At 40.9% G+C, this 25641-nt stretch overlaps 1 protein-coding gene across 1 annotated transcript; it reads right to left on the reverse strand.

Annotated features, from left to right (window-relative positions):
* Positions 1-455: 455 nt before the first annotated feature.
* BDH2 (3-hydroxybutyrate dehydrogenase 2) lies at positions 456-22314 on the reverse strand. The gene is made up of 10 exons (XM_068542293.1): positions 22247-22314; positions 18584-18675; positions 17679-17757; positions 16031-16127; positions 14218-14326; positions 8954-9014; positions 7630-7743; positions 3628-3686; positions 2942-3034; positions 456-686 (listed from the first exon to the last, which is right to left on the reverse strand). The coding sequence occupies exons 2-10, from the start codon at positions 18653-18655 to the stop codon at positions 633-635; spliced, it is 738 nt and encodes a 245-aa protein (XP_068398394.1). The 5' UTR covers positions 18656-18675; positions 22247-22314; the 3' UTR covers positions 456-632.
* Positions 22315-25641: the final 3327 nt, after the last annotated feature.

Here is a 25641-nt window from a genome sequence, read left to right on the forward strand (position 1 = left end):
CATGTCAAATATTGCTTATTTTAATAAAGACTTTTTAGTTAGACTAAAAAAAAGTATTTACTTATAAGTGATGACATCCATTAAGTATAAACATCTGATGATTATTTTTCTTTTACATAACAGATCACCAATATATAGTCCTGAACCTAAACTCCTTTAAGTGTAAGTTACTGAAGCCAAACTCCTTTATACCTTTGGTGTTCACTTATAACCGTGTAAAATTTTAAAATTAGTACCCACATACAGACCAATGCAGAATCGTACAAAAATATTTGAATACTGCAAAACAGAAGTAAAATAGAAATGAATAGCTTTTTTCTTAAAAAAAAAAAACTTCCTTTTTTCTTCATATTCACATTTTAATTTTATATACTTAGAAATTGAGATTTATTCTTAAAATGTTCTTTTTGCAGTGAGTTCATTATCTCACCTATCTACAATGATTTCAGAAGAGATTAGAAAGAGATGAATATATTTAAAGGATCAGACTCTTGTGAACAATGACATCATCAAAAAGGTCTTGTTTTCATTAATATGCCATTAATAGGAAAGAGAGGATGGGTGAGTTTTCTTCATAAGCAGGTTCACTGTAGACAGGAACGGTCTGCCTTCCCAGCAAGGAGATCCTGAAATCACAAGCTCCAGCCTCCATCAATGATAATAGGATTACCTGTTACATAGGCAGACTGCAGTGATAAACACAAGGAGATAGAACAATTAACCAGGTTGTGTTTCTTCAGTTTTCCTGACTGAGATAGCTAAACAGTTTATCCTCATAGTACCAGCAAACCACACTTTTAACAACTAGAAATTAGGAAAGTCTGAATTAAATTTCAGATGATTTAAAACTGCTGAGTGTTCTTGTGATCTGGATCTGACTGGCCTCTGGCTGGTGTTTGAGCACATGTCACATCATTCTAAGAGTGTCTGGACTCAGAATCAGAAAATTAAGAAATTTTGTGATATAGAGCCATTCCCCGAATTAGGATAAAGTATAGGCTAAAACAGCACATTTTCATTTTGAAACTCAGAAGTATTCTAACTAGCTGAGTTTTATGCCACTGATAAACCTTTGAACATAATCAAGTGTGTCAGTAACAAAGTGGTAATGTCAATTACCAAACAGAATTTTTTTAAAAAGATGTATATTTAGTTAATCAATATACATGGGTAATTCCAGGAACTGAAGCACACTAAATGTCTTTTTAAAATTTATATGAGTAATAATTATTATAATCTATTAACCAAAAAAAAATTCTATACTAGTTTCAGACATACAAATCTGTACAAAACTAAAGGAGTTTAAAAATTACTGATTTTTTTCCCCATAGAATTTTTCATTTTCCAAAGAAAGCTGAAGTGATTCTTGTGGTAGAGGTTTAAAAATGTTTTAACTTAAACATGGATAATAGACTCAAATTTGTGTTCCTAGTTTTAAATTCACCTAAAGCCTGCGACAATGGAAGAGGCTGGAAGGAAAGACATCATAACAGGAGTACAGAGTGTTTTAAAGTTCAATATATATTGTATAGCACAGGGAACTCTACTCAATACTCTGTAATGGCCTATATGGGAAAAGAATCTAAAAAAAGAGTGGATATATGTATACGTATAACTGATTCACTTTGCTGTACACCTGAAACTAACACAACATTGTAAATCAACTATAGTCCAATAAAAATTAAAAAAAATAAAATTCAATATATGAAGACTGATCATATAAAGTAGATAAACTAGGGGGTTACTGGACACTCTACCAAGAAACAACCCCAATTTCTCCAAGTTTTTTTAAGAAGGCAAGCTTTCTGTTTTACATATGGACTCTTCTGGATCTTTCTAAAAGGATAAAGGTCCTTTTGTTGCACATTTCAAGCCAGAACATTCCCAAATATTTGGTAACCTAAGCTCTGGCTAAACCAGGGCCATTTAGCTTATCAGCAGTACCCGCAAATCAAATGAGCTCTTGTGAAGATACAGATTCAAAGAAATCAGAAAGGTTAATGTACTCAGTCATTCATAATCTGCCTAGTCATTTCCTCAGCTATGAACAAGTGTTGTTAATAGTTCTGAGAAGTAGTAACTGCTCTGTCACTAAAACATTTCAACCTCTGTATCTGTCACATTCACCACCACCTGGTGTGCACCAAGTTACACTGAAGAGGAGCTAACTGATCAGTAACACACCTCCTGACTCCCGCCTATTCCCCTTTCCTTCTCTCTTCTCTCTTACAGCTAGTTCCCTGGTCGTGTACTATTCACAGACATAAAACAGAGGGGATGTCCTTGTGCTTTATACCTTATAAGAAATATTTCTTATGAAAGAGTTTCTGCTTCCACAGCTGTTTGCCATTAAAAAATATACAGTAGCCATTAAGGAAAAAACTGATTACTAAATAGGTGCAAAGTGGAAAGAGACAGAATTAGGAATTTCCATACATGATGATAAATAGGTAAAAATTCATAGGGAAAAAAAAGAGGTACTGGTATTGTTCTAAACAAGTCACCAGTAAAACTGAAAACACCAGATGCTAATTCTGTGTCTCCTGGACGCAAATCTGGTTAACCCTTTCCCCATTTCACCTGAAGCTCTCATAATTTTGGAGGTTCACTGGTTTGATTTACAAATCAAATTTACAAATGGTTTCCCAAATTGTAATTTTTGAAAGTAATTATAAAATTGAGCAATTTAATTTTTTTCAATCCTCCACCACTTCATTTGCTATCAGATTCAGTGACATGTAAAGTTGAATGAGGAAGAGTTGGTGGCTCAGATCAAAGTGGCCTTTCTATGAGCAAATTAAATCAGAACTCATTCCTATCTTGTAAAAGCAGCATCTTAGCACCTACATGCCATCACTCCCTAAATCATACTATTTTGATGAGCAAATTGTGGCCAAATGTGATTGAGGATAACAAACCCCCTGGGAAGAACAGTGCTTACTTCATCAGAGGCCAGGTACACGCAGAGCAGGGCTATTTCTTCTGCAGTTGCAAATCTTCCTGTTTTCTGTCTCTTTAGGAAATCGCTCAGTGCCTGTATCCGGAAACCATACCGGACATCAGTGATGTGAGCTGAAGTAACTCACCTGCAACACCTTCAGAAGGTCAAAGGCAAGAGGAATCTACAAAGGTACCACTGGCTTGTTGCCTTGATTAATTATACATGATACAAGATACAGGAGAATATCATTAATATCATTAATTGTGGACCAAACAGGACTATGGTGACGCCCAATCTACTCAAACTATTTGTTTTATACTAAAACCTACAGAGACTGTGACAGACCAGAAAGATATTATTAAAGAAGAGGGCATTTTCATATTTTTTGAAAATGTGGTAAAATGCACATAATATAAAATTTACCATCTTAACCAATTTGAAGTGTACAGTTCAGCAGTGTTAGGTCCATTCATATTATTGTGCAACAAATCTCCACAATTCTTTTCATCTCGAAAAACTGAAACTCTATACCCATTAAACAATAACTCCCCACTCCCTCTCCCCCAGCCCCTGGCAACCACCCTTCTACTTTCTGTCTCTATGGATTTGTCTACTCTAGGTAAGGAAGGGGCATTTTTTTTTTTTTTAACCAGAGGATTTAAACACATTTAAAATAGCAGATATACCTCTTCAGGATTTGGTCTGGCTTGTATTCTTTCCTGCAGAGATGGGGTATCAACCGTTCCTAAATCAAAGGAGGGCATTCAGCTTGGTTACTTACTTAGACTGAAAAAGAAATTGATGATTAAATTTTAAACTTCCTTTCCATATGATACAACGATCAGTGAAAGCCTTCTCCATGACTTGGAGTGACAATTTCACCTCTACCTGCCTGCTTTTTATTTAATAGGCTCATAAATTCTTTAATAAATTTCTATGATTTTCAAAAACACAGACTATACTTCTTTGTGAAGTATATTAGGCAAAAAATGACACCCAGCATTCCCAGGACATACTTTAGTCACATCACATTGACATGATACTTTATGGATCTTAAGCACTGTTATAGGTATTATCTCAGTTAATCCTTGCAACAACCCTGAGATGTATTATAGATAACATCATACAAGCACTATATCAGTATAAGGACCCAGACTACCTAATGATCTCAAAAACATTCTCTGCTGTCAGGTTCACTCTGGGGGGATTCTCAGGGACAACTCCACGCCCATCATAGTCCTCGATAACGTAGGTGGCTCTTAATTTTCCTCATTATCTTGACTCTTTTCATTGGTTTTAAATTCCTGTTTTAACCATTGTTTCATATTTCTCATCAAAAAAATATAACTTTATTTTACTTAAAAACAAGAAAAATAATAATGACACTAAAAATTTTTAAATCCCACTTAGTTCACATTCCTTACAGAGCAATTTCCCATACATTTCTGTTAACTTCTGTGATCTGCAAATTCTCTTCCGAGGGCTTTCTTCTGCTGACCGTACTCCCAGAGACCTAAGGTCATAGCAAGTGATTTCACAGTCATACTCTCAGCTCCATCCTTAGACCATGCTCCTGGGCGTGCCATAGATTTGATGTTTGCTTGGAAATCATTTCTTTTTTTTTTTTTTTAAATTTTTTATTGGGGTATAGTTGATTTACAATGTTGTGTTAGTTTCAGGCGTACAGCAAAGTAAGTCTTTACACATATACATATATCTACTCTTTTTAAGATTCTTTTCCCATATAGGCCATTACAGAGTATTGAGTAGAGTTCCCTGTGCTATACAGTAGGTCCTTATTAGTTATCTATTTTATTTATAGTAGTGTGTATATGTCAGTCCCAATCTTCCAATTTATTATCCTCCCCGCCTCGGAAACCATTTCTTAATTTTATTATCATTTGCCATTTCTCTGGAGAGACTGGGAATCTTTGAAATCTGCAAATCCTGGCTCCTTTTTGTTTAACAGCCCTTTCCTTAGCTTGTCTCTGTGCTCTCACATTTCACTGTAAGTAGGTGGCACTTTCAACAGGCCGGGTGGGAGTTGCCTTGACTACATCACCTGGTTCATCAGGAATGTTTTCTACCCTCCACAGTTACTGCAGGCAATAGTGTTGATGAAATTTCTTAAACCACCAAGCAAAAATCTCTTTGTATCCAATTTCTGGTGATATTTTCCTCCCTTGCCTCATCAATAGCCTCCTTAAAGTCCACAATACTACCAACAGTGCGTTCAAGGCACCTTAAGCATTCACTTAACGCCCTCCTCAAAATCCTTAAATCTTTAACAGCTTCCTCCCGCTGAGGCAAATGCTCACCGCATCTTACATATGGCCGGTATTAATGACTATTACATGAAAACTGTGTAGCAAGCCTATGCCTCGCACTTAATTCCACTGTCACCTGACTCTGCTGTGTCCCTGGCACAGACTGACACACCATGCCACTGTCCACACCAGTCTGGTGTTGAAGTGTTGTGACTATACTATCAGCACCATCCCAGACACACTCATTCCTTGTCATTTTCTTCTGTGACTGGCTCAGTGAGTCACAGCTAGTTCCTTGTTCCAGAGAGTGGGAGAATATATTTTCCAATCTTCTGAAAAGTCCAGCTGCAAAACAACCACATGTTCCAAATCATTTTGCCATTTATTCCACTGGGAAAATGGCACCAAGAATAGCTAGACTCAAGTATCACCAATGTGTATGTTAAAACCCAGTGAAACTCTCTCTCCTGTAACCTCCTCTTTCTTGGTGTTACCTATGTTTACCTTTCTAGTCCAAGAAAAATTAAACAGAACACCTCAGTCATGGAAATTCTGTCCCTTGAAGGTTATTTAGTAGTGTCCCCCTTTAATAAGTCAGTGGTTTTCAACCTGAGGGGAGACCATGATGAATTACATCAGAATTTCCAGTGGCGCTTTCCAAACTACACACAGTGTTCCCCATCAACTCCTTCTCCAAATGCCGGCATGCCCCTCAGGTTTTGAAAGGTCCCACAGGTAACTGTGAATTGCTTCTCCTCCCCAAACCCACAATACCGGTTGCGAACTACTAAGAGAAACCTTGATGCTGGACATGCAGTATTGAATTTCTTTTCAGAGAGGAAGTTGATCATTCTTCTTAGGCAGACCTCATTTTACTCTACTTTACCTTGCTGAGCTTCACATTTGTTTTACAGATTTCAGGGCTGTGCAATGCTTCTTCGAGCAAGTCTATCGGCACCATTTTTCCAGCAGCATTTATTTGCTCACTTCATGTCTCTGTGCCACATTTGGTAATTCTCGCAATATTTCAAACTTTTTCATTACTATTATATTTGTTATGGGGATCTGTGATCAGTGATCTCTGATGTGACTTCTGCGAAAGGATTATGACTCCCTGAAGGCTCAGATGATGGTCAGCATTTTTTAGCAATAAAATATTTTTGAATTAAGGTATGTACATTGTTTTTTTAGACACAATGCTATTGCACACTTAATAGACTACAGTATAGTGTGAACATAAATGTCCTTTCTACTCACAATAAGTTCTGCTTTTCTCCTTTCCTTTATATGAGGGGCCAGCATACTTTTTGGTCAAAAGCCAGACAGGAAATATTTTTAGCTTTGAGAACCATTTGGTCTGTTATAACTACTCAACTCTGACTAGCATGAAAGCAAACTTAACCAATATAAAAGCAAACTGGGTGTGGATGTACTCCAATAAAACTGTGTTTACAAAACAGGTGGGAGGCCGGATCTGGCCTGCAGGTCACAGTTTGCTGACCCCCCTGTTTACAGCATAAAGGAAGGTATTAATCCCTCCTTTTTGTTTATGGGCCGCCCCAGGTGATGGACATGACTCAGTGTCTCCCTGTGTCTGGGAGGCTCCTCTTTCTTCCTGCCGTCCTGTGAGCATGGTCTACGTTTCAACTTTCCCCTGACGAGGCCATCCTGGGCTTGCTTCCAAAACACCAAGCCCTGGCCAGTTATGTCTCTCAACCACAGGGTTTGGAATTGTCCCCATCCACACAAGTAGCATTTAAACCTTTTGCATCTGTTAAATCAAAATGGCATCACTTGTGCTAAAGCTCATGATACCAAACCTACATTTAATGCCTAACCTAATTGCAGTTTCAACCTTTACCAGAAATGTAATCTTAATCAACCAGTCTGGAATTTTCTGGTCAGCACCAATGAGGTAATTGGGCCCCTGTGGCCCCTCTCTATCCCCCTAGAGGAAGAAGAGGCAACCTGTAGTATAAAACCTGTGCCATCCCCTCCCCCTTAAAAAAGAAGTCCCAGCCCAGAATAACCTTTTCTTTTCTTTTGCCAATGACCTCCTTGCCCCACCCTTCTTTCTATGAAAACCTTCCATTTTTGTATATGACTCCCTGGAACATCCTTCTAGCTGCTAGATGGGATGCCACTTGATTCATGAGTCGTTGAATAAAGCCAATTAGATCTTCAAATTTACTTGGTTGAATTTTGTCTTTTAACACATCTGTGGGTTATTCCTAATGACTTAGGATCTTTTTCCCAACTTACCGTTGGACTGTTATCTTAATAAGCCTGGACTCTTTTTTCTTTGGAGCTTTTCCCAATGACAATACAACATGTGGTAAACAAGCTTACATAGATACTTTTCACAGTGGCAGCCGGGAGGTCAGAAAGGACAAGTTCATAGTCTCACAGTGCCCAACTCACCTGGACACACACAGTTGCACCGGATACCCTGCTGGATGAAGTCTGCAGCAACAGACTTTGTGAGACCAATCACAGCCGCCTTGGTTGTGCTGTACACACACCTGTTCACAACTCCTGAGAATGAAGGGAAGTTCAACCATTGAAGGAATAAAAAAACACAGTCAACTTTAGGAAGCAGGAGACCATTGTCATGCTTCCTCACACTCCACCATTTTTAAGATTTTTTTTTTTTTGATGGGGACCATTTTAAAGAGTCTTTATTGAATTTGTTACAATATTGCTTCTGTTTTGTGTTTTGGTTGTTTGGCCTCGAGGCATGTGGGATCTGAGCTCCCCGACCAGGGATCGAAGATCGAACCTGCACCCCCTGCATTGGAAGGTGAAGTCTTAACCATTGGACCACCAGGGAAGCCCCTGCACCCTTTCTAAAAATCGATATCAGATTTTCTCCTTTAATAGAGCTAGTTTCTGAATCTGGGAAAATAATATCATTATTGGCACAATTCAGTTGAGACTTCGGTGTTGAGATGCTGCACCTAAGTGACAGCAGTGGCTTTAGTTTTTCATCATCAGTTGGTAGAAAAAAGAAATTTAGGGTAAAGCAAAGCAAAACAAAACACAACCCAAACAAACCCAGAGGCTTAGGCATTTCTTTGCATTCCTCTCCTGTGCAGGCTTACTGTGTCCATCCTTGCTAAGAGAAGGAATGTTATCTCAGCAGTTACTACTTCATTTTCAACTCGAAATCCATCTGTGCCAGACTGTGCCATTGTCCATCATCTCCACTTTTGCACTGCAATCTGGCCCTTCAACTTGACTTCTCATTTAGGGCTGGATCACATGTCTTTGTGAAGCACTCCCCCAATCCACAGGCAGAGTTATGTCCCTGCTATTGTACCAGCACTTTGTACAAAGCTCTGTTATAATCCTATCACACTGTAGAAGACGTGCATTTGCCTGACTCTCTCCCCCTTTTAGACTGTGAATTCTTTGGGGTCAGGGACATCTAGTGGGTGTTTAATACATCTTTTTTGATTAATTAAATGTATAAATGTTTCCTTCTCCCAGTTTGATCTTCATTTCCATATCCATTAGAAGGAATAAAAGGGAGAGCAAAGCAAACCAACTTGTATTTAACTTTATGACTGGTTCACATCTAAGGCAAAAGGACTGGTACTTAAGAAACTTTAGAGCAATTTTAAAAAAAGCAGTTTTGAAGTTATGTGTGGGTTTTATGATCTCTGCTATGCTTGTTCCCCAAACCCTTAGCTCTTGAAGGTGTGTGAGTACGTGTGTCATCATGCCCAGAGGAAGACACACCTACCTTTGATGCTTGATGCCACAGAGGACATGTTGATAATGTTGCCAGATCTCTGAGCAAGCATCTGCCAAAACAAAACCAAGACCAAAAAAAGATGCTATTCTGCAGGCTAAAAATACTACCTCTTTAAAAGATGTGCATTTACTTATGGTTTGCAGGACCATCTCATTAGCTATTAACATTAAGCACTGTTAAGCATGTTAAGCAGTCTTTTTTTTTTTTTTTTTAACGGATTTTATTTTATTTTTTCTTTTTCTGGTCATGCTACGCAGCTTGTGAGATCTTAGTTCCTTGACCAGGGATTGAACCCGGGCCTTTGGCAGTAAAATCACAGAGTCCCAACCACTGGACCACCAGGGAATTCCCTGTTAAGCAGTCTTAATGGTCTCACCCAATCATTGCTGGGAATTGATGGCTTGTGTACACATTGGCAGGAACATTTCCCAGGGGTTTACTGCCTTCCTGCGGCACAAAAGCATCAGCAAGACCAAGAAGGAACTCTGAGCTGAATGAAAGGCTAAAGAACGTTAATGTTACTGTATGTTCCTGATGGAAAACTCTGTCTCCATTCATCACATATTCAACATATAGTTGAATACCTACTGTGGTCAGGTATAGTGGTAGGTCCAGGAGATTCAAAGAGAAATGACTCAGTCCCTGCCTGCCTATAGAGCTGCCAGTCTGATTGAAGTGGCTGATATGATATAACCTGCATCCAGCAACAGGAAAGACTGTCACTGGGGAGGGGGCGGATGTGGAAAGAAGGGACCAGGCTGTAGGGCACTCAGAGGAGGGCTGATGTTTTGAAAGCTAGAGCGTTAATCAGAAAAATAAAAGAGAAGGGTATTTTCTTCCCACGGAAGTGAGAAGAAGGGATGGGTCTGGCTGGAAGACAGAATGTGGGAGGAATAAAGCTGCAGAGGCCAGCGGGGCTAAATTTAGGAATTTTGGCTTTACCCTGAAGGCAATTCGGTGGAGACAATGAGGGGTTTAATGCAGAGGGGGAGTGGCATGTTCAGGTTTGAAGATTACAGATTACTCTGGTATCTTGTAGAGGAGAGCACTGGAAGCCGATGCAGGGATTCAGGAAAGGAGTAATGAAAGCAGAGAGCAGAAATGTCTGTGGGTAACAGAGGCGGAGACAGCTGAGGTACATGAGCAGGACTTGGTACATGGTTACATGCAGTGAGGGCTGCTCCCCGTCTAGGGCAGCGTTTCCTAAGAATACGTCCTTCAGAATCCCGCACGGAAAGTGTGAAAGAGGAGGGTCTGTGGCTGTTCTGCCCTCCTAGACAGGGTACACAGCAGCCAGTCAATACATTTCAGGGAATCAAAACCTCTTGAGGTGCTAGGTCAAAGTGCAGATTGCTGAGCTCTGCCCCAGACCTAAACAAATATATCACTGAAAAAAGCTGGTATGAATTAAAAAATGTTTTCGGATGAACTTATATTTAATTAAAAGATGTATGTATGTTTTCAAGATGATATAAGTATATGCAAGGGCATGGGTATCCACCCATCAATGTTTCGGGGGAAGAAGCAAGAGTTGGAGAGAATTCCTGCCTCGTGGGCACTAACTTACTGAAATCAGAGGCTGCGGGGATGACCATAAAGAACAAGGAGGAGGTGGTGAAGAGTTGAAATAATTGCTGGGGGAGATGGAGAACAGAGGAAGGAGAACCAGGATATGCTCTGTCATGAAAATCAAGTAAAGAAAGAGCTTCTAAGAGGGAGAAGTCTCAGTAGGCAGTGTAAAGTGTCCAAGAGAAAAATCACTTCTGCTGGGGTGAGTTTATCCAGCAGCTTTCAAGGAGGTGTAGGAATGGAGAAGGTGAATAACTGGATGATCCAGGGATGAGTTTGCCAAGATTCTATTTTTCCTTATAGTATTCTTACTTTCTGTTTTGATACTTAGCTACTAATCGTACCTAAGAGCAGAAAGTCTAAAACAACTCTAAGGTATTATGTTGAATGGATTAAAAGGATAAAAGGAGAGGCTGAGGTGACCCAGTGAAATCCAGAAGATGGCAGGGAAAGAAGATATTGAACCCAACTTGTTTGTCTATATAATAAAGAGGATCATAATGAAATGGGGTCCTCATAAAAAAAGACCAGGAAAACTAGTAAAACATAACAGTGTTGAAAACTAAGCCTTAAAATTATTCTTTCTTATCCAGTTTAGCAAATAACATAACCCATTTTAATTAATTTATTTTCCCAGTTTCACTGAGGTATAATTGATAATATATACAACCCATTTTTAATACATATGGAATACATGTAGCCCAACTTAATATATAAAGATGGGCTATTAAATAAGTTCAGTCTCCGATCTTCTGAAATGCAATAAAATCCTCAGGCAGAACTTTAGAAAACAGTCACCTGGGAGGTGCTAGTGCTGCCCCCTAACACTTGGACTGTCCATTCAGCCCAGGTCTAGCCGCTGATTCTAGAGCCCACAGTCCTTGCGTCCTTCTGTGCTGCCTTCGCAACACCAGCTCAGCACCTGCTGTCATGGTGTGAATGCTCTTCTTGGCTCTGCATGCAACAGCCCTCTCTGGCAGGTACAACAATAAAGTGGAGTGCCTGGATGTAGTAATGCTGTCTAGGATTGATCTCCCAGAAGCTCAGGCGGATGCTACAAAGAGCTCGGAAGATTCCCTCTAGCTGCATCTAGTTAGTCCCACTGTGACGCAGCTCTTCTGCCCCCATTGACCAGAGCCCAGCTCCTAAACCTGGCAGACCTTGGCTTCTTGGGTCTTCAGTGATTCCATGCCTGACCTCCACCTGGACTGACAACCTAGATTCATTTCTTCATCCAGCAAATGTTTGCTAAGCAGCTCTATGTGCGAGAGACTCTTCTAAGATATAGCAAAGGAGGAGAACACCCAAATATCCAAGACCTCCCCGAACCCTTGTTGTAATGGATCCTCTCTTCTGGTGGACCTTGGATTCTACACTGACCTCTTTTCACAGTATTTTTAATTTGTTCTCTGCCTTCTGACTGCTCTTCCAGTCTTGGAATGGTTTTCTGTATGCTTATCCATGAACAAAAATTTCCTACAAGTGTTCCTATGTTTTGACCATCTGACCTTTCAAATCTGCCTAGACTCTAAATCCTGGCTTCCCCTGGAAAGTTCTATCTGGTATATGTGCGTCATGGTTAATGAACATAATTAGGGCTGGAAAGGATTGTGTAATCTATCACCCTCATTTTAAATAGAAGAAATAGACACCGAGAGAGCACAGGTGCCATCTCCCAGGTCCTGTGGCGAACTTAGGGGCAGAGCTCAGGCTGTTCCTAAGGTCTTCCAATGCCAGATTCCAAAATCCCAGGTGAGGTCGGTTAGGGTCACTTTAACAAGTGGCACCAACTCATTGACTCCTCATCCCAGTCATTAATAACTCTTAGGATTTCTTACAAATGAGTTTCATTGGCTCATATGGATTATTGTTAAGATGCTTTAAATCACAGACAAACTCACTAATTTGCAAGTTAATGTTTGATATTTTAAAAGTTAACACTTAACAAGTTTAAATTTCAGCTCCACTGTATCTCACACCTATGTCCTTCCCTGATATTTGTCAAGCATTCAGTACTACAAATGAGTCTCATATATGTGTAACAGTCTTACTCATTTGACCTGAGCTTTCCTCTTTTACCACAGCCTCTGCTTTTCCTCATATCCTATGCTAAGGATTAGTTCTCAAAAAATACATTCAAGTTCCAAACTACAGATTCTCATGAACTCCAAATAAGCAAAAAAAAGGCAATTTATATTTTTAAAAAATTTGCTAGTTCAACATTCCATGAGCCAACCCAAAGATTCCTTCTAGGGGCTAAACAAGTAGATTAAAAAAAATTTTAGTTTTTTTAGTTACTAAGTCAATTTCTCTAATTTTCCTTTTAGCATTCATCTGTATCCTTCTTGACATGAGGCTGAATGTCCAGAGCAAAGTATCTGCCCTGCCTTGCCATCAGAAAACTCTTCTCCTGCCCTGGGTTGGGCAGCATTCAGTATGTTGGTCATCTAATCCAGCTGGGATGGAAGAGAAGCATGGCTCTTCTGCATTTCACTCGGGTTCAACTTACAACCTTGAACTGAGCTGGTTCTGTACAAAGTCAACCTCGTTCATTGTCTAAGCCTGTGTTGTCTGCTACTACTGGCTTATAAGCTCAATTGAAGTCAATGTTTTTCATATTTATACCCCCCCACCCCCAGAGAACCTAGTGTGGTGCTTTCCATCAAAAGGCACTTAATGCTTGTTTGTAAAATAAAATGAAAAACAGTCAGGAGTTGTGTGAAGGCTGGCAAATTCAAGGGTAGCAGACTCAGGAGGAATACTGTCTCCTTAGCACACGCTGTCTCTCACCTCTCTGGTACCTCTGTGGCTCAGCTAAAAGCAGGAGTGCAAGGAGAATACTCGGGGTACAGAAAAGCAATGGGGTACATCCACCTTGAGATGGGGGGGTCTAGATACTGACATTCAAGAAGGGGCCCAACTTCAAGGGTTCAAATCCTGGCTCTAACCACTTGCTAGTTATATGACCTTGGGCGAGTTATCTAACCTCCCAGTTTCATCCTTCTGCACAGTGGCTGTGATAGTACCTACCTCATCGGACTGCTTTGGTCCCACATGCCCCCTTGCTGTTCCAATCCCTGGAACCCTCTTCCCAGATACCTGAATGGTCAGCTTGCTCACTTCATCGGGACCTCTATGAAAATTTCACCTTATTAATGAGGCCCTCCTGCTAGACCTCACTGATAGCCTAGCTTCTTTTTTTTTTTTGGCCATGCTGAGCGGCTTGTGAGATCTTAGTTTTCCAACCAGGGATTGAACCTGGGCCACCGCAGTGAAAGTGCTAAGTCCTAACCACTGGACTGCCAGGGAATTCCCTAACCTAGCTTCTTTTAAATTCACTGTACTTATAACCACCACACACGTTAGAGTTTATTTGATTACACATTATCGTATCTCGCCCCTCAAAATAGGACCTCCCTTATAGAAAGGACTTTGTTTAGTTCTCTGATGTGCCTTCTGCACCTGGAAAGCAGCCTGGCACGTGGTGCTTAATATTCCTTGAATGAATGAAGTGGAAAGTAAAGTGAGTTAATTTCTAGTAAATGCTTTGATATAAATGTTCAATACAGGTTAGTCATTATGTCAGCTATTATCACTCTTCAGAGGAGGGATCCTCTCCGGATATCCAGTATGGAGACCTACTTATCCAGTGGTACTTATCCTAGAGGTGGTGGTCACCTTACTTTGGGAAGAAACGCCTTGATCATCAGGTACATGCTGCGGATGTTGAGATTCACTGAGAAGTCCCAGTCTTTTTCCTCACAGTCCAGGATGGTTCCATGATGGACGAAACTGCAAGTGTGATTAAACAATGGGGAAAAAGATGATCATTTAGAAAAATTTCTACTTCAATTTCCTTATCCTTTTTATTGTCATTTATTGGCTTAGACCATTGTCCTTTCCCTTAGCAAGATTAACAATTCAAACATAGCATCACTGAGTACATTAGGTGAGGAAGTATCCCAACAACATAAGCTAAAAAAATTTATTTGAAGATAAAATCCTTCTTTTAAAAGAAGGCAGGAGTTAGAAGCCACCAAACATAAGAAACTCTATACCTGCTGCGCAGGAAACATCACTGCCATTAAAAACAAACAAATGAGAACAGGGCGCTTGTCTTAACTCCTATTTCAAGAGCAAGAGTGCCCTCAGGTGGCACAGATTTAACATTCTCAAGGGAAATCAAAACTGCAAGGAAAACAAGTGTCTCAACATCTCAGGGTAGCAAAGTAATACCCCTACTGTACAGTTCTAACATACGGAGTAAACAACGTAGAACAGGACAAAACCTTTAAAATAACCTTCCCTCTTTTTGAAGTCACACTTCCTCAAGGAAGCTTTCTAAACACTGGAGTCCTAACTGATTGCACTGTCCCCTAGGCCAAAATTATGTAATTAATTATAACATATTGTCGGCTGTGATCCCTATGCACCACTGTATTTCTAGTTCAACTGAATGACAGAAAGAACCACATGCTCTATTTCTGTATCCCTTACACTGCTGAAAATTTAACAGATGCTCAAAAACTAATGTTGCTAGTGTTTTTTTCATGGCTCTGGGTATATTCTCATATGAGGAATGAGCAGGTTATTTATAAACTAGATCATCACAATTGTTACTTTAATTTCCATACATTGTAACATATGATAAACTATGGATAAACTGAGATTTTTTTTTTTTTTTACTCTGAATCATGATTGGGAAGAACCACAGAAATATATTAGAAGGCTCTAGAATTTTTCTACCAATGCAGCAGTACAAATGTAACACTACACAAGAAAAGTGGGATATCGGAGGTATCTACTGAGTTCCTGGTTCCTCACATCTACTGTCATGCCTGAGAAGGGACAGTGGGTACCAGCACTCGCTGTATCTACATGTAGCTGCTCCAGGTCCAGCTTTTCATCATTCATGCATGGTTCAGCAAGCTTGGTACCACCCTAATAAGTTTAATTAAACCATTCTCTTTGTGCCGTGTATAAAGGTACAACGTGAACCTTCTTTTGCTGGGATTCATTGTCCCAGTAAGAAACACCGAGCTTGGGAGGTATAAAGGACTTACTAGAATATGCCAAAAAATTGGCAACATCGTCATTTCAATAAACTGAGTACTTGGCTTCTGGTATATATACTTCATTTTAAAGGCACTCTACTGGAAAACAGTTCTTCTTCTTATTTTATAAGTCCTGGTAGAGCAACAAGTCCATTGGTAGAGCAACAAGTCCATTGGCATGAGCCTGTTACCAGCCCTGGTAGAGCAATAGCGTTAGTACTGGTTGCCTTGCGTGACCTTAACTGCCTTTAGGCCCCAAGCCCATGTCAATGTCTATGGCTGTCTTCCTTGTAATAAAAATTCTGTCCAAAAGCTAGCCATATTCCCCAAGGAATATGTTATGGTTCACAGTGAATAATTTTGCCATATTGTCAAAATTCTTTTAGTGAAAGTTGCAGAAAGCTTTCTGTAAGGAGAGTGAAATTAAAAAGTTATGAATTACCCAGCAACATTAAAGAGAACATCAAGTCTCTCAATGTCATTGGCGAACCGATCAATTTGTTTCTTCTTTGTGACATCAAGGACCCGAGTCTGAATACCTGAAAAAAAAAACAAAGGACACTATTAGCCTATACTCATAAAGAATGGTTAGCCTTGAAGATTTAGCTGTTTCGAAGTGTGAAGAAGGCAATATCTGTCCAGTTGGGCTTTGTAGGATTGCTGACCATTCGTAGGGTCTTCACAATCTGAAGACTCTCAGTAAAAATCTTGAAGTCCTCCCCACTTTGACCACCCAATAACACGTCTCTTTCTCCCTCTCTCTATTCTCTGAAACGAATGATACAGGCCTTTTCTGAGTAAAGACTTCACAGTGAAGTATGAATGATCTACAGCAGATGCTTCTCAGTAAGCCAGCAGTAATAGCTGAGAGTTGGCTCATTTTAGCCCATTCTTTCCCCCGGAGGGTGAGTCAGTGCTACAGTAGTGCTGAATTCTGTCTGTGTGAAGGGGAAGGGCAGGGGCGGTGGATAAGGGATTGTTTCTACTTGCGCACTTTACCTTCATGTTAATTCTACTATTTTTTAGAAATGACTCTGTTGGCCAAGGGTACCATCACTTACTTCTGGACAAAATTACAAGTAGAAGAAATGAGAGGCCAGAAGAGGGGATGAAATACTTGAAAGCCAGACATGAGAGATCCGGCATGGGGTCTGAGAGGTACATACTGCACTACCTACGGAAAACCCCTGAACATTCTCTAATGAAAGTAGCAGTCATTATTTTTATGCTTTAAAAAAATAATATATAGTTTATTATTCTCTTTTGGATACAGAAAGAAAAGGTTATAAACAAAGAAAGACAAGACTGAAATTGAGTTTCAGAAAGACTTCTTTTCTTCTGTGCTTTTCTATTCCAACAGTTTGACGTTGACTTATAGGAATTATAATTCAGTGTAAGTCTAATGCAGTTAACTAGGTCAGTGAACTGATTTGTGTTTGATCATGGAACCTGTTCTATTTTGCTGGAATAGTCGACTTCCAGGTGAGTTCTCTGTTCTGCTTTCTTTCAGAGTAACTCAAACTGAAGTCCTCTGGTGTTGGAGTTAGGTTCAGTGTGGTGCTGTAAGGGGTAATACACACCTAAATAATCTGGGTAATCTCTTAGGGTTTCTGGTCATGATATTGAAACCAATATTCTTAAACTTAATTTTCACCTGTTTCTTTTAACATTTTAAATGTCAAGTTTAAATGTAAATTTTACTAGATAATTTAAAATTATGCATATGGCTCACATCATGTTTCTCTTGGATAGCGCTGCCCTCAGAGGAGGGGGTCACAGTTGTCATCAAAAGTTAACATAACAACTGTTAAGTGTTCACATATGATTTTGTAATTAGCTACTGAATCCTTCGACATGTTGGATAAATTAAAAATTTTAAGTATATAGCTTAAATACTTTGTTTACATTTAAGTGTACAGATTTTTGTCTCTAGGTTCACAGAATACAAATTTGATATCAGAGAATCAGGCTCTAAAAAGAAGGCCAGTGGAGCTGAACAGCTAAGGAATTTTCTTTCAACATGTAAGTACTAATGCTTTATAATCCCTTGTAGACTCTGAATCCCAGATTCAAGCTGCGGAGTTGCTTACCTGGGTACTTTTCCAGTTCCTGAAGTTTGGACTCATTGATATCTGTGGCTATGACTTTGGCACCTTCTCTTGCAAAAGCCTGGTAGACACAATGCACAAATACATCCTTTGTTTACATGGTTAAACTGCTCTCATGAACTGAAAGTCATTTAGCCTTTCTCTTTTATCTTATTTTCACTGTTGTTTTCCCTATAAAATGGGTGGAATTTCAAACTATCTAGTCTCACCTCATCCTTCCCATTGTTACTATTTTTATCATTAATTAGAACAACATGACATACATTGTGCTTGTCAGCCGACTTTGTCCCTTTAATACCAAATAAAACGTTTTTTAAAAAAAACCTAGGATTCTGTTATTAAACACCTCTCAAAATACTATTATCTTTTGATTTGATAGCATGCATTCTATTTCTGAGCAGGTGAGTAAACTCCAAATAGTAAGAGAAAAATGGGTTATATCAACACTTTTCCTCCTAATAACAGTGCATTATTAGCTCTGGTGGGGGGCTTCATGTGTGAGAAGTTGATATAAATTAGAAGGCAAAGGTAACTTGATAGTCCCATAACTCTGGAGTTCTATATCTGGACTGACATAATTTCAGAAAGCCATGCACTTCTGTAGGGTCCCTGCAGTAAATTTATTACGGTGCAGAGGAACTGAGGCAGAGAGAGAAGTTTCTCAGGTCAAAGGTTATCAGTGATGTCACATGTGAGGTATTCATTCCTTTATCTGCCTGGAGTTAGGAGTAGCCACTTTTCTTTTTGTAACTTAAGACAACAGAAGCAGAAGAAAACAGAACAGAAGAAAAAAAAAAAAAAGAGCAGAATTAAATACCCATGGAACCCGTCCACATAATTCAATACCTCAAAAGTTAGTAAGCAAACAACAAAAGATAATAACTTACTAAGGTAGCTGCCCGGCCAATCCCCTGAGCAGCTGCTGTCAGGACGATGACCTTCCCGTCAAGTCGACCCATAATGGAACCTGTGGTTTAATCTATAGACATGTGTATTTAGTGGCTTACACTGTAGCACATGGCCTTGTGCAGTATTGTCTAGAAGGAACGGTTCAATGCACTCCTTTAAGAACCTGAGGACAGCACCTCTGTACAAATACTCCTACCACTTGAGAATATTCCCATCATTCTCCAAGAATGATTACTCTAAATACCTAGCTTTGCATATGAAAAACATTTAGCAAAAACCACTGAAGTGATAACTGGTGACAGACAGACATCGGACTTTGACCCATGTTCAGGTTTTTTCAGTACCCGGAGAAGTCAGCCTCTGGTGCTGATACAGCAGCATCCCCTCACTACCACCCACCCTCCCCGCTGGCCCTCCCTGCACACACTGCTATGGCACTGGATGGGTCCTTACTACTTGGGGCTGTTTCTTGTTTCCTCTCTTGTAAACTTTTCTTGGGGTCTGCACTATTAATCATCTGTGTTTTTTCCATGTCCCTTGGGAAGATTTCACAGTTGGCCTCAGAGAGTCATTGAAAAAAAAGAGTTGGAAAATCAGATCATGTCCAATACCCCCATTTCACAGATGAGGGAACTGATTTGACCTGCTCAAGGTCATAGAACTGGTCAAAGGCAGAGCCAGAACCAAACTCAGGTCTCCTGACTCTTTTGCTATGTGAACATTCTACCCCACAACGCTGCTGATCCTGTTTTAAAGTTTAAGCATTCAGCAGTAACACTTTAACAGACGCAATCAGTAATTTTTAAAAGGAGGACTGAGAAATTCTGACATAGGGGAAATATGATGTGCAGAAGATATTTGGTCAGTGCTTGGATTGTAGATCTCAGGGTTAGAGGAATGGCTAGTGATGAGGTTGGGGGTAGTGAAGAGTCAAATGATGGTTAAATGAGGCTGTCTGCAAGGAACCAAGTCCCTTCTCTTACCCTGCTGTTCTTAGTGTGTGCCTCTGACCACACACCAACCACAAAATGGCTGCTTTCTCCCAAGACATCGTATCTGCATTCCAGGCAGAAAGAAGGAAAGGAGCAAAAGCCAAAAGTCTTTCAGAGGCCTCACCTTTCTATTCAAGGAGTAAGCCTTCCTCAGAAGTTCCAGCCTGTGTTTTATTGGCCAGCTCTAGCAGGGGAGGCTAAGAATCTGAGTTTGTTTTCCAGGCTTTACAAAGTAAAAAGGTGGGGGTGAGCGCGTGAGTTGGGTGGATGTTGAGTGAACTAACTGAAATAGCACATGCACAAAATAACGTCCACAATCAGTCTGCTCAATTACCTGCCTGATAAAGAGTACAGGTAGCTAGCTAGTCTTGCCTGGAGGGCTCACATGATCCAGTCATTTCTTTTTGAACTTATCTCTGTTCTCTTCAGCCAGACTTTGCTTTCTGCTGTACCCAATGTGCACTCACCCGATTTCAAGGCTGCACCCTTTGTGCAAGCTCTCCTTTCTGAGGGCTAGTTACTCCTGTAGGCAATGGGCAATGGGCAATGAGGTTTTTAAGAGCATGACATGATCAGATGTGTATTCTAGAAAGCTCACAGTGGAGAACAGACCTGGGGACGGTGTGAGCAGGCGAGAGCAGGGGGTTTCCTTCGGAGGTGGCGGCAGTGGTGCAGAGACAGTGGAGAAACAGCAGGGACGGAGAGCAGGGGTGGGTGAGGGAAGTGTTTTAAGAGTTGACATAGGGCCTGGTCACCAGTGCACAGACTTCAAAGAGATTACGTGGCTTGCCCAGTGTTTCACGGCTATGAATTCAAACCCAGGCCTCCTGATTGAGGGTCCAAGAGAAGACCTTGTGGTTCTAAATCCCCACGCGGCGCCAGGGGCCTGCGGAACAGGTGCCCGCTAACTGACCACGAGGCCGGCGCTGTGCTCTGAAACTCATCGGTGAGTTTGTGCAGAGGCCACCTCCCCCTGGCCTTTCCCAGCCGGTGCTGAGTGCGGCACGAACGCTAAGGCAGGCCCATTTCTGGGACACATCGAGCTTCTCCCGCCGGCCTTGCGGACCCTCCCGCGCCGTGAAGGATGCGCCCACACCGCCCATCCCAGTGTCCCTCGCTCCCTCCCTTGCGGGCAGACTTCCGTCGTGGTATGCTGGCTCTCCCAGCCTTACCTAGTTCCCTACTCATTTTCTCTCGCACCAGCATTTCCCCTAATAAATCCCGTGCGTGTTTAACTCTCGGAGTCAGCTTCTCGGAGGGCCAGACTAACAGCGCGTTTTTATAAGAGCTTACTCCAGGGACTAGCTTACGACTTCACTGATGGTCTCTGATTGACGGAGAGCTGGGCTTTTACAATGCCTGACCTACTCTGATGCAATGAATTTTCAGCTTTTTTCTTCTTCTTTTTTTTTTTCTTCTCTTTCCATGAATGATACGTTTTTACTTAAAACATGGTTAAGAGTCAAAACTCCAATAATCTTTACCCTCCCCCATTCTTGAGCATGATGTATTAAAAAGCTGCTATTTTACACTACTGCCATTAGTGACTTTTGGCCCATGGCACTGTGAAGGCACATTGCAAATGTTTCCCTAGGAGGCTTTGACACCCAGAGAAGCACTTACTAAACAACTGCTGAAGCACAGGGCAGCCGTTTTGCTCACTATGAAAACCTCCCCCGAGCTGTCCGCCCTATTTTCTGGGACCAGATTTTCGAACAAAAGCCTTACTACTAGATATAACTGCACTATTATATTAAAACGGATTTGTTTGGAAAAATGAGTGCAAACATGGGCTGAAATGGTGAAATGAGGCAACTTTCAATAAATCCAACGTGAAAACCAGACATGATGGATTTCTTACTCTAAACATTGGAATCAAAGTGTTAAGGTTTTTTTTTTGCCGTGCCGTAGGCCTTATGTGCTCTTATTTCCCCCACCAGGGATTGAACCCGGGCCCCAGCAGTGAAAGCACCAAGTCCTAACCACTGGACCACCAGGGAATTCCCTCAAAGTGTTAATTTTTGATTAGCAGAGACACAGAGCATTTTCAGGAACTCTTTCTTCATGAGCCAGGAAAACAATGTCCACTTTGCCACTGTAAAATCCTCTCCTTTGGCTACTTTGAAAAACCTACGGGAGTTTCAAACTTGTTAAAAACCCATCCTTATCCTGAACTAACTGCTAAGTTTAATCCTGAAAAAAGGTAATGTGCAAAACTAACATCTGAAAAGAAAACCTCTCCTTTTCCCCGGCCAAAGTTTCATTTAAAATATATTGGGAGTGCTTCCCTGGTGGCGCAGTGGTTAAGAATCCGCCTGCCAATGCAGGGGACACAGGTTCGAGCCCTAGTCGGGGAAGATTACACATGCCGCGGAGCAACTAAGTCCGTGCGCCACAACTACTGAGCCTGCGCTCTAGAGCCCACGAGCCACAACTACTGAGCCCACGCACCACAACTATTGAAGCCCGCGTGCCTAGAGCCCGTGCTCCGCAACGATAGGCCACCGCAATGAGAAGCCCGCGCACCGCAACGAAGAGCAGCCCCCGCTCGCCGCAACTAGAGAAAGCCCGCGGGCAGCAACGAAGACCCAACGCAGCCAAAAATAAATAAATAAATAAATCTATTTAAAATATATTGGGAAATCTTACTTCAGAGCAGCAAGTTGATGGCGTCCTCCAGATCACTGCGCGGGCAACAAACTTAAGACCTTTGTGCAAAAACAGGTCATGTGCCTAATGCATGTTGGGATTTGTAGTTCAGGTTCCTCGTTTTTAGAAAATGATTCGCACATTCACATACTTTATATGTAATGTGCTGCCATCTAGTGGAGCTCAGGTAGAACTGTTAACTCCAATTACGTAGAAGGTGAAAAGCAGAAAAGCATCTTACTTAGAATGTTGAAATCATTTCCTTCACTAATTTAACCTAAGTCCTTCTCTTTTATTAGAACCTACTATGTGCTGCTCTGGGAGCACTCAAAGATTGAATGAGCCAGGAATTGCATGTGGAAGTTAGCAACAAAATAGAAGGAACCCAGGTCATTGAAGATACTGGAGCCTTCCTTCCCGGACCCTGACCTAGATAGTTTAGAGGGAGGGAAATAAAAATTCTCTTGTGCTTTTTAAGGTATAGGTACAGTTATTTTGGCACACGCAGTCTATTCTAACACTAATATATACTTAGTGGCAGAATGCAGGCATCCTGAGTACACTGAGGGGGTTGAGTCCGGGGAACTTCAAAGTGCATTGTTGGGTAAGAGCAAAAAATCAGGTTTGGCTGAAGAGAACAGAAATATCAGATCAAAAAGGATGGACTAGATCCTGTGAGCCCTCTCTAGAGGCTTAGTAACTCATCACTTTATCAGGTGTGTAACTGAGCCGAGACTGTTTAGGCTATTTTGTGCATGGGCTATTTAAGTAGGGCTCACTCAACACCCACCCAACTGACTTTCCCTGCCTTTTACTTTATAAAGGCTGGAAAACAGCTATCAAATTCCTAGCCTTCTTTGCTACTAGAGCTGGCCAATGAAACATAGGCTGAAATCTCTGAGGGCTTCCTTCTTGGATAAAAAGATGATGCCTCTCTGAAAGGCTTTTGACTTTTGCTCCTTCCCTTCTTTTCTCCTGGAATGCATCTATGATGCCTAGGGACATGGCAGCCATGTTGTGACTTGGTGTGAGGTCAGACACATAAAGACAGCTGGGTGAGAGAAGGAACCTGGTTCCTTGAAGACAGCCTCAAGACAACAGCCCTAGACTAACTCCTCTGGATTTCTTATGTGAGAAAAATAAACTTCTTTAGATCACTTTTTTGCTCTTGGAGCTAAGTGTATTTATAATAGTCACAGGGGCTCAGAACAAAGGCTGTGAAGTCAGAAGGATAAAGGTAAGTCCCACATCTTTCCCTCACTAGCTAAGTCACTTAACTATAAATCTGTTTTCTCATCCTTGAAATAGTCATAGCATTTACTTCAGGGATGTTGTGAGGAAGGACTCAGCATTTAAAACCATCAGTACAGTACGTTACATTTGTACTTAATGATTATTACAAATTCAATTATAATGGATAGCAAATATTGCCCTTTAAAAATTAAAAAAAAACCCCAAAACCCTGACCTAGTTTCTGCATGTCTTTGGTAACTGAACCTCATTGCCCTACTCTAGCTTCTAATGTTGGGTCTAATGATCTGTAACCACATCCAGCTGTGCTCCTTGCTTTAATAACAATCCCTTTCCTTTGACTTTTGAAGATTTTGGAATACACATTTTATGAACATGAAAGTTCTCTAATCAAGGCCAACTCTGATACTTTCAGAGCTGCATCTTTCTTGATGCAACTTTCTTCAGCCTCCCTTCTTCACCCACTGATGTTCAACAGTAACGGTTACCTTTCCGACAGCCTGTCACATGGTAATGCAAATATTTGCTTAACCATCTGTATTGTCAGTGGACTAAATTTCTTCAAGGCTAGGGACTGTATCTTTTTCACCCTGTGATCAGCTCATATTAAAAGTATATGAGTTATTTGTTTTCCAAATACAATATGAGTTCCACAAAGGCAGTACCTTTTGGTGCCTAGACCAATGATAAGTTCATAGTATATGGTCTTTTAATATTCGCTGAATATGAATGGTAGGCTCTCAGTAATAATTCTGCCAGGCTCAAGAACATGTTTCTTATGAACAATAAATATATTTTGTCTTCTCTGGTCCTAATTTTGCTTTTCAGATCGTTTTAGTATTGTCTGACCATATTACTGCTTTTTAACCTTCTTGCAAGTTTCCATTGCTGATTTTCATTACCATTCCTTCACAAACACTCATCACAATATTGAAACTCAGATCATTAGAGGTTAGCAACATTCCAACATTGATGGAGGAACAGAAGTGCCAGCTCTCTTTCCCCGAGAGACACCGACTTAACAACAATATATGGACCGAAATACTTTTGTGAGAACTTCAGAAGCCCATTAAGAAATTGCAGTACCCTAGGTGAGGGCAAAGCTGAGGACAGCCACAGTGAAGTGGGTGAGAAGAGCCGTTTTTGACCTGCTACTACGCCTCTCCCAGGCTAGCACAGCTTAGCCCCTGGCTCAGTTTCCCCATCATGGGGAGTAGGGGGGAAAAAGGGGGAGAGTGGAAGATTCATCCAAAGTTCCAGCTTTTTGAGGGCTGCTTGAGTGACTGGTCACGCTCCCCTACTTGGAGTGCTGATGGAACTGGCACAGTTTGGCACCAGAGAGCCTGCCGTGCCATCAGAGGCTGGTGTGGCTCTGCACAGTCAGGACAAGGTGCCCAGCTCGAAGCTTCATCCTTGAGAGGGAGGAAGAAGAGTAGAGTGTGTGTCTGGCGTTCCAGCTTTTTGGATGGCTGCACAAGTGACTGGTTTGTGTTTCGCCTGACTTGGGGTGCTGATGTACTCTGGTTGCCTGAGGGCCAATGAGAAAAATGGACAGTGGGGTGGCTTCCTGCTGTAGCAACAAAGAACCCGCAGTACTGCAGACAGACACCAGAAGGAGGGAGAGGTTATGAGCTCCTGAAAAAGGCACTGGCAACCCTCTCGAGTTGGCAAGTCACACACACAAGCCCAGAGAAGTTGCAATCCCACCAAAAGGTTTCAGAGGACCCCAGCATCTATACACGAGCTCATTGATGGTGCTCCCCTGTACGAAGCTAGAAGAGGTGGCTGTTTTTTCAAATGCATAAAACCCAGCAAAAAGTCAGGAGGCACACAAAGAAACATGGCCCATTCAAAGGAACAAAATAAATCTCCAGAAACCAGCTCCAAAGAAATCGCAATCTAAGAAGTACCTATCAAAGAATTAAAAATAATAGTTTTAAACAAGCTCAATGATCTACAAGAGAATGCAGACAACTAAATGAAATCAGGAAAATGATGCAGGAGCAAAATGAAAATATTAACAAATAAATAGAAACTATTAACAAGAACCAAACAAATTCTGGCACTGAAGAATATAATAACCAAATTGAAAAATTCACTAGAGGGGTTCAACAGCAGACTTGATCAAGCAGAAGAATCAACAA

This window comes from Eschrichtius robustus, chromosome 4 (genome assembly GCF_028021215.1).
Source record: "Eschrichtius robustus isolate mEscRob2 chromosome 4, mEscRob2.pri, whole genome shotgun sequence".
In the NCBI taxonomy this organism is placed as follows: Eukaryota; Metazoa; Chordata; class Mammalia; order Artiodactyla; family Eschrichtiidae; genus Eschrichtius; species Eschrichtius robustus.